This window comes from Artemia franciscana, chromosome 17, assembly GCF_032884065.1.
Source record: "Artemia franciscana chromosome 17, ASM3288406v1, whole genome shotgun sequence".
In the NCBI taxonomy this organism is placed as follows: domain Eukaryota; kingdom Metazoa; phylum Arthropoda; class Branchiopoda; order Anostraca; family Artemiidae; genus Artemia; species Artemia franciscana.
The window spans coordinates 42,154,023-42,164,024 of NC_088879.1; the positions used below are offsets into that span (position 1 = coordinate 42,154,023).

Sequence of the window (10,002 nt, forward strand, 5' to 3'; positions counted from 1 at the left end):
AAAAGACGAAACATAAAGAACACACATGATGAGCTATCACTTCGATTTGAGGATATTGTCGTTGTAGTGCTTCACGAAGTATGGAACGAAGGAGTTTAAAAATCTTGTCGTTGAGTGTGTAGGCGGGCATTCTAACAGTTCTTTTCCCTCTTTAAAAGTTGCCACCCTCGTCTTGTGTGCGTGAGTAACTGAAGTAAACTGAGGCAGGATATCTCGGTGCGTTGGGGACTTCAGGATGTCGGCTCCAAACTTCATCAGTGTTTCGTGCCTCCTTTCATCCAGGGTTGGGAGCCGGAGTTCGCTCAAGCTTTCTTCGTAGTTTTTGTAATTTGATCCAAGAATTATTTTGCAGGCTCTTGTCTGAATTGTTTCAAGCTGACTTCTGTCTTTCTCTGTGAGCGATGGGTGCCAGACCGGACAGCCATACATGACTATGGGCATTACATAAGTTTTGTAGCACGAAAGAAGGAGTTGTTCTGTCATTCCAAACCTTTTGAGATTTGCAAAGGATTTTAGAAGACCAGCTGCTTTTGCTTTGATCTGGTTGATGTGATCTCCGAACCTAAGATCGTCACTTAGTGTGATGCCGAGTATATTAACTGATTTCTTTGTTTGGAGAGGTGCAGGTTCGTCAATGCTCTTCTTCTTTAGGAAGTTGACACGCAACACACAGCTTTTCTCAAGACTTAGCTGGAGCTTCACTTGATCAGCTTGATCCCGAAGCTCTGCAACCAGGGGCTCGAGTTGGTCGTGTGTTTTTGGAAGGAATCGTAGTAGACTTATTGAACAGTCGTCTGCGAACTTGTACCTTTGTTTATGTTGTCTCATCAGTCGGTTGATTACAATGACAAATAAGATGAGGACCTAGCTTGCTTCCTTGGGCTGCTCCACATATGATGTCTTGGAAGTTGGATGCTTCCCCGTTTTCAAGTTGTACGCACTGTTGACGACCAGAAAGGAAACTTGCGATGATACACAGCAGAAACTGCGAGACCTCCAGGGCAAGGGCTTCATTGATAACAGTCTCGTGGTCAAGGAGATCGAAAGCTTTCACGAAATCAGAAATTATTATATCAGCAAGGGCCTCCGAAATCTCTAGATGCTTTAGTAGATCATGAAGTAATCTGACCAGATAATGTGTTGTGCTGTGCCCTCGACGAAAACCGAACTGCATAGGGTCGATTTTATGTTCTACTTCTGCTAGTAGCCACTGTAGAATAAAGTCTTCAAAGACTTTCGAGATGATGGGCGTCTTCGAAATCGGCCTAAGGTCTGACGGTGAGGTCGGTGATGTTTTCTTCGGAATAGGTGTGATATATGCCTTTTTAAACTTATCTGGAAAAACGCCTTCCAGTAGACACTGGTTATACATCATAGCCAATGGCGTGGCCAGGAAGGAGGAGCATGCGTGTATCAGCCTTATAGGAATTTCGCCAGGGTAAGAGGCTTTCCTAATATCTAGGTGTTCGAGTTTTTCTTGGACCTGGGAAACTGTGATGACAGGGATGGTTTCAATCGGACCATTCTGTGGTAAAGTATTGAGGGGAGGCTGTTGGCGGCAAATATTTGAGAAGTGGGCATTAATTATTTCTGCGGTTAAATTCTTTCCTTGCTCGTCCTTCAGAATGGATTTTGACTTCTGCTGTCCCATTAACTTCCGTACAGTTGTGTGGAACTTCCTTGGATCACTGGCTGACAACCTAGCGAATATTTGGTGTCCATACAGACGCCTAGCTTGCTTTAGTAGTCTCACTACTATATTTCTCTTCCGTTTATATTCATCACAATGGGGCTTTGTCTTGTAAAGCATGTCTCGCTCTCTCATTGCAGCTTTTATGTTCGGGTTAACCCATGGTTTGCTCTGTGGCTTAATTGTAACTCGCTTCTCAGGGAAGAATCGTTCGTACTCTCGAGTCGTTTTCTCATAGAAGAGTTCGGTCATGCTGTTTGCATTTTCGTCTTTGAAAAGGCGAACCAGCATACCGACTTGAGCCATTCTCTGTAGCCAATTATGCCTTCCTCTGTGAGCGGACGGTAAGTGAACTGGGTTGGTTTACTAGGTTCCACTGTTGACTTTGGTCGCAATAGAACAGTTGCGTGGTCGCTGGTTGAGAGTGGTGCTTCCGCCGAGGGATCTAAGTAGAAATCACCAAGTGTAGTGAAGATCAAATCGAGGGTGTTTTCTCCTCTTGTTTTTACATTAACTATTTGACGAAGGGCTGTAGAGCTCTCGATCCAGTTCGGCTTCAGGTCGTTGAAGTCCCCGCAAAGAAAGATTCCAGCATATGGGTATTTAGATCTGATGAGGTCGCAACTTTGTTGGAGATATTCCACTAGTTATCGCCGGTATGGTCCTCTTGGAGGGAAATATACTGTGGCACATATCAGTGACGACACTTGACGAGGTAGGCCTTTTGGTCGTGCCCAAAGCCATGAAACTTCGATGTGATGGGTCTTTGGCACTGAGACATCCAGGATCGTGTGAGGCATGTTTTCTTTGCAGTAGAAACCGACACCGCCACCGTGCATCATAGGCTCACCTGATGCGCTGCAGCGTGGGGAAATGTAACAGGAGTCCCCGTCGATAATGGCCAAAGCCGAAGACGAAATCCATGTTTCTGTCATACACATGACGTCAATGTCGCGTTTCCTTAAGAAAACTTCCATATCTTCTGTCTTGTTGTTGAGAGAGTGAACATTCGACAGGGCTATTGTTGGAAAGCGGTAAGTTTGGGTTGGCTTCGTATTGAAAACTGTTTTCTTTTTCCCTCTTTCCAGATTGCAGGAAGAAGAATCAGGAGTCTCTAGACTTAGACCTTGAGTATTTATTGAGGTGGAGGTGGTGATGATGCAGTTTGGATTTGTTTTGATTTGCTGTGGCCAGGGGAGTCTCTTTCCGGGTAGAAGGTTATTTGACAGAGTCGATTTGGTTTGGGATTTACCTGTTTTCTTCCCTTTTTGCAGGTTGTCGTGGTGATTGTCAGATGGGCTCCTCAAGTTGCAGAACGCTGGGCTGGAGCTTTGTTGGTCTTGCTCCCCATTTGACAGATTATATGGTGGAGGTATGTTTCTGTAGAATTGGCACCAAGAAGGTGACAGCTCAGATAACGGTGGGTTGCGGATTCCTGGCCTTTTCATAGTTATCATTTGTAGAGTTGATGGTGGGGGTGTCAGGCGGTAGTAGTCAAGTAACATTCACTGTTTTGTCTATGGTTCTTTGTTGCTATTGTTGTGTTTGATCTGTTGCTACTCGCTCATGGATGGCATTTTCAATTCTTTTGAGATTCCTTCTTTCTGCTTGAGTCTGTAGCTGGAGTCGTGTAAGATCAGGCCCTATGTAGATCTCACAGCGGGTCTGGGGATCTGTAGAATTTCGCAAAATTCTGGCATTTTTCAGAATGGTATTTCGTTTGCCAAAGTTGAAGCGTCATCTCGGAGCTTTACAAGGAGCTTTCTTGGTTTGTCATTTTCTCTTGTTCTTCCTAGTCGCCTAGTCTCAATAAAGTCATCGATTTCTAAGGTGGCTCCTAAGCTGTTCTTTCGGCAAAGTTCAATGATTACTTGTGACTCTATTCCATTCAGATTATCAGACTCAGGAATTCCCGCAATGACTAAGTTATGTCGTTTTTCTTCCCGCAATTGCTTCTCCTTTTCAGCTAATAGAAGCGTTTCGATTGAGTTGGTCACGTAGGCTGCAGTTGGTATACTTGCACCAAGACCGGCTGCTCCATTTTGAGCCACATGGGAATACAGTGCTTGATCGCCGGAATTTAGGGTTGATCGTCTCTGTTCATTTGGATTGACGGTTTTCGTGCGATCTGCCATTGTCCTAACTTGTAGCTGCAGATGGGCTACATTCTGCTTGGAGCAGGATGAACACTCGTATCGAAACAAGATTGATTTTGGGTCATGAAGTTTCATCGAAAGGACAATATCAGAGTTTATTCCACGGCAGGAGGCATGCTCCCACTCACTACAGAAAAAAACAGCGAAATGATGTGCTGGCTTCTGTCTGGGTGTGGCAGTAACTGCAAGGTTCGCTACGAGATTGTATGGTAGGGGTTTCGTGAACCAAAGGACTTTCACCGATGATCAAGGGTTCATTGTTGTCTAAAGACTGCGTTGAAGCAGTAGATACAATAATGGAGCCTTGATTATGCTGCCTTTGACTGTTCGGAGTTCCGACTGTCGCGACTTTTGGTGTCTTAGTTACTTCTTTGCATCGATGACATTGCCACTTCCCCAATAATTTTTCAGTAGCTTCTTTGCTGTAGGTGACGGATGCACAGGAGAAATGTAACCACTTCGTGCAGGTACGGCATTGAATTCCGCCTTGAGCTCTTGTAACGTTTTTCTTACATCTGAGACATGGATCACCAGCCATTTCTCAGAAAGCTCGTGTATACTGTTGTTTCACTATTCTACAATCAGTTCGCCGGCAAGCACAAGTCGCTAACTATAGGACAGGTTAATAATAATCTGAAGAAAATCTATTTCAAATCCACGCACCAAGCACTGAATGAATACCCAAGTTACTGAAATAATCCAAGAACAAGGGAAGCGTAAGGACCCCCTCACCTATTCCCCGCAATTTACGGGTAACTGAATACCGGCGGGTACAATACGGCACTTCCGGGGGGTTCCTTCCCCTCTTCTGCTTGTTTTGAGAAAAAATCAGCACTTAATGAAAGGTTTCTCCAAATGTAAAAGATAAACGAATCAGTGTAATTAATCTGCGGACTTTTGGAAGACAGATACTTGGCAACTATAGACCGGCGCTATATGAAAAGCCACAAAAATATTGCTATATGAAAAAGGCAATGTAGATGGCGAGCTGGTCAATATGAGAAAAGAGATGGCGCTGATAAAAACATCCAGAGAAAAAGACCTATACTAGGAATTGGAGAAGGTGTCTCAAATTCTCCTTAGCTAAAAATCTATCTCTATAGTGTAGAAATCAATATGAAAAAACCTCAAAGTAATGCAGAAGCTTTATCCCATTAACAGCAAAGAATCAAACTCAACCACAATCACCCTCTTGCGGCTGTACGGCAAAGTTATTCTCTGCGGCTGCAGTGCGTTCGCGGTTCTGTGCGTGAGTGGCATTCAATCTGTATCAAGCAGAGCCAAACGAAGCCATTTTGAGTGCGCTGTTGGTTTTGTGCACATCGTAGCATTTGTTTGTAAGGGCTGAGCTGGTTAGAGATACCGTCTCTTGTTTAAGTTTAATCAGTGGATTCGTTTTCTGTATGCGAGAAGTGTTAAATCAATGTCAAAGTAAAGAAGTGTCAAATTCATCGACGTTAACCTGTGAGGTTAACGAAGGCAATGCGATAAAACTTTGGTTATCTATGGTACCTGTGCAACCAAACAGCAATTGATGGAACGGAGGCACACTTTGTCCCCGGGTAAGGTTGGCTCCCCTAAAAATAAACCCCTTGAAATCTCGGCAAGTCACATACTCAGTGCTTTGGGACAGAGAAGACGGTTTGCTGATAGATATTTAGCTGCGAAGTCAAACAAAGAATAAAGAAGTTTATTGGGATACAGTATGACAGGAAATTTGGCTCCACCTCCAAGAAAAAATACTCCCCTTCCCACGTAAGGTCCTCTAGATAATTCAGTCCTGGTAAAATTTTCTCCGAGCAATTGCCCTTAACATCTCCACGCGTAAAATTGTGTCGGCAAAGAGAAAGACAAATAAAAAGGATTGCGTATAAGAATTCTGGGAAATTTCCCTGATAAGCTTACCCCACCCCCTGAAAATTCTCTCCTAATTGAAGATTTTCTCTGCGGAAAATCCCCCAGCAGGAAAATAAGTGCCGAGAAATGCTCACAAAAGGCGTGATTTTCACTCATGACAATGCGCGACAACACTTGCGAAGGTGACAAAAAGAAACTCTTACGGGACTTCGTCTGAGACGTTTTAACCCTCCTCCGTTCAGCTCTGACCTTTCCCCTAGCAACTTTCCATTTTTTTTCTCCATCTGAAGTCTTCCTTTGGAGGTCAGCGCCTCAACAGGGATGAAGAGCTGAAAGAACATATTACTTCATGGATGACTGCACAGGTGGCAGCATTCTACGAAGAAAGTTATATAAAAGCTTGTACAAAGCTTTGACAAATGCCTGGATAAGCATCAAGGCTATGTAAAAAAAAAAAAAAAAAAAAATACAAGGCTGTAGGTTTTTGTGCAATAAATTTCTTTCGTCAATCTGTGCTTTTTTTTCCGCAACAGAATTTAGTTTCCATAGGGCAAGGAACTTTTTTTTTTAACATGAAATTCATATAGTCACCCAAAGAAAGGAATGGGGAAAATAATTATACATTTCCAACACTCTTAATAAAGTAAGAATTTTTTATCTAACATGTAAGTTTAAAATGATTAATATTTAATTTGAGGTTCTTTTATTTACTTTTAAGAGCTACACTTCACAAATAATTTAGCAACTACCCCAGACTCTAAAATAAACAATTTGAACATTTCGTTGATACATAAGCCAGTATCATATTCGTCATTTTAGTTATGATTTTATCACTTGACTGTTTATTTTGGACCTGTTTCTGCTGAACTTCGTACATTCACTAAAATCTACTTCTGTTTTTGACGAGCTGCCCCCCTCTCTCCCACCAGTAAATTCTTACGTACATACGTTTGGAAACCTACTAAGATTCTTCTATTAAAATCCTAATCAATTGTTAAATTGAATTAATTATAAGCTACAAAACATAAAGTAGTTATAACAAGAGTGAATTTTCGTTTTCTTTTTGGATTTTTTGCTTTATCCTTCGCTTTATTTATATGTTTTATTTCACTTTGTTTAAAGTGCCAATTGTGCACCAAGCGAATTCGATTTATTTTTAAGTTTTTCATTTTATTCATATCTTTCGCTTCATTTAATTTTTTTCTGTGCAAAAAGTGCACCAAGCAGGTTTACTGATGTAGTTTCTTGGTAAATAGTATAAAAACAAACAGTTCCTCCTCGGACATAGGTGGCGCATAAGGTATTTATAGATTCTCTTAAAGAAAAATTTTGCCGATGGGGCCCTATTCGGCTAGTTTCTTAATAACCCGTCAAATTTGACGAAAATTTGCGGCCTGTACCGCGGTCTTTCCATAAATATGTCAAAGTGCAAGTCTGTATGTTTCAGTGTTAAGGCCCCCTATCCCGCATTAGCAATGAAAAAAAAAATGCTTGATTGTTTTTGGTGATTTTTTTTTTTTTTTTGTGTAATGTTGTTGATTTTCGTTTGTGTCTATTCTACTATTTATCTTTTGATATCAGTGGGTTATAATATAGTTATAATTATAATGTAAGATATATATATATATATATATATATATATATATATATATATATATATATATATATATATATATATATATATATATATATATATATATATATATATATACCCACTTACATTATAACCTTATTATAATTACATTATAACTTACATTATAATTGTAACTATATTATAACCCACTGACATCAAAAGATAAATAGTGGAATAAACACAAACGAAAATCAACAACAACATTACACAAAAAAACCGAATAAATCACCAAAAACAATTAAGCAACAATAACATTGAATAAATAAAATGAATGAAACAAACGAATTAAACCATGGTGAGGCGACAAACGTCGATACGCTGTTTCCGAATCTTTTGTGTAAACCAGTCAGCTTTTCAGTAATATTTGGGCGGTGAAACTTATTTCTGACGCAAATGAATATTAAATTTGGATTCAAGATGCAATTCTGACTATAGAGGTTTAGCTGTAGAAGTTTATTTCTTAGCTACCTGAATAGTCCGTTAATTTAAACCATACTCAAGTTTTATTGCAAGGATGCAAAAAGGAATTAGAGGCAAGGAGGATTTGTGTCCAGATTTGGGGAGTTTAATTTCGTGGTCGCGTCTCCCGGGTATTATTTTAAAAAGAATCGTCTAAGAAATATTAGAATTAGGCTAATAATGGACAGTCCAGAGACCAAAAAATGTTTTATTGGATACCATTGGCACTTCAAAGAGAATTGTTGAGCTAGGTAAGTGAAACTTTTAGGAACCAGGTCAAATACCAATTTCTAAAAGTTCATGAAATTCTAATTCACCGAACAACTCCAAAAACTTTCTTGAAAATATTGATGAAAGTAGTGCTCAAAAATTTTTTGTTTACCCAAATTAAAAAACAGCCAAAATAGACAAAAACAAAATATATGGCTGGAAACATGTTTATGTATAATTTTAGACGTCGTATATGCCTGAAAAGGAGAAATTTCATGTGACTAAGCTGGAACTTCTGGCACAAATGGATTCTATGATGGGAGGAAGAGCTGCCGAAGAGCTGACGTTTGGTACCGAGAAGATAACTAGCGGTGCTTCCAGTGATTTAAAAGTAAGCCTTTTTTCGTCTATTTCTTGGAAAATTTTATGTCTAACTCTATGGTATTCATCTAATGGAGCTTTCACACTACACCGTAGAACCTTCAATACTAGCATAACTTGAGACTTGATGTAATCTTACGGAGCAAATTTTTTAGTAGGCTCTGTATAGAATTTTACGCTGCGTAGGATTATGTTACGTTATGAAAAAAAAACATAATGGTAAAGGTAAATAATACGGCATTGGACTTTACAGTCCCTACCTGCGGTGCTGATCTACTTTTCTTAGCCCTTCAGCCAGGAAGTACAATGGGAAGTTTTGGGCCAACCATCCTGTGCTTTTGTACACCCTTCATTTCTACAGGTGCCCATAATTAACATAGGTGCAATAAAATAGAATTTCTTCATGAGAAATTAATAAATTTATAAAATACATTAACAAAGTTTACCTAGAAAGCCTTTTTCGCTTGATCAGAGCTTGAATCTACGTTTCATATTTTCTAGCTTTTGAATCGTTTGGTATGATGATTGTGATGAATTTAGACGATGATTGTAGTCACCGTGGTTAGTTGTATGGATTTATGCGTTAGGCTACTGTGTTTTGTTATGCTTGATACGTCAGAACTTCTCCACTTACCGTAGAAAGTTGCGTAAATAGTATAAAAGTTTCTTCCTTTTTCATGTTGCTTTGAAAGCGCTTTGAAATATGGATTTATTTAACTGTTTAAAAAACTTCTGTGGTTCACTTCCATTCATTCATTTTCGATATGTTTCACTTTTAAAAAACTTGCTCGAAACTTTTTTTGCTGTCGTTGTTAAAAAAAATTGGCATTCACCTGCACTCTCTTTTTAGTGGTTTATATCATTATTTATCAGATTTTGTCATTGAAATCTACCCTGCAGTTTTTGCAGAAGAAAAGGTAAATCTACATCCGGGGGCCTGGGCGTGTCCTGAAATTTTAAGCAGATACTTTTCACATTTTTGGTATAATTCAAAAATTTATACTACCCCCTCCCTCCCCCCTGCTCTCGAAACTAACATTAACCTACGTGGAACCATGAAAATTGACATGTCATACAAGTCCAAAAAATAAAACAAGAACAGGAGAAGTGAAATAATGATGCGAAACCCGAAAAGCGATATACAATCCTATTCTCTCGGTTCCTAGACTATTTGCAGAAAGTTTCGTGTCTATAGCTCAAATACTTAAGCCGTGGAAAGAAAGAGTAACATATATACAATTGATTTTATATATGTAGGAGACACGTTGATACTTTATTGTTTGTATTTTCTGTTTTCTGTAATTCTCTTAATTTATTTTGTTTATTCTTTATTTTGTATTATTTTGTAGAGTGCAACAGCCATTGCCAAACATATGGTTAAGGATTTGGGAATGTCTGAGAAAGTAGGACTTCGTACTTTTGACGACAATGGAAACAATATTGTTGCTGTTAGTGACCTTAGTCCGCAAACCAGTGAAATGATCGATTCGGAAATTCATAAAATTTTACAGGTAAGCTTATATGTGGCTTGGTAGCGAGTACCGAATTAAAAAAAAAGAAATGTGGATTTAAAGTAAAAAACGAAAGGCCAAAAAACATAGAGCACAAATAGCTTA

General features: G+C 39.3%; 1 protein-coding gene across 1 annotated transcript in view; it reads left to right on the forward strand.

Moving 5' to 3' along the window:
- The window catches only part of LOC136038256 (ATP-dependent zinc metalloprotease YME1L-like), a 51,438-nt gene extending 41,502 nt beyond the window's left edge, over window positions 1-9,936 (forward strand). The window contains exons 10-11 of the mRNA XM_065721373.1: window positions 8,250-8,396; window positions 9,736-9,936. Of these exons, the coding sequence (XP_065577445.1) occupies window positions 8,250-8,396; window positions 9,736-9,921 (333 nt within the window). The 3' untranslated portion in view covers window positions 9,922-9,936. The remainder of the gene's footprint in view (window positions 1-8,249; window positions 8,397-9,735) is intronic.
- Window positions 9,937-10,002: the final 66 nt, after the last annotated feature.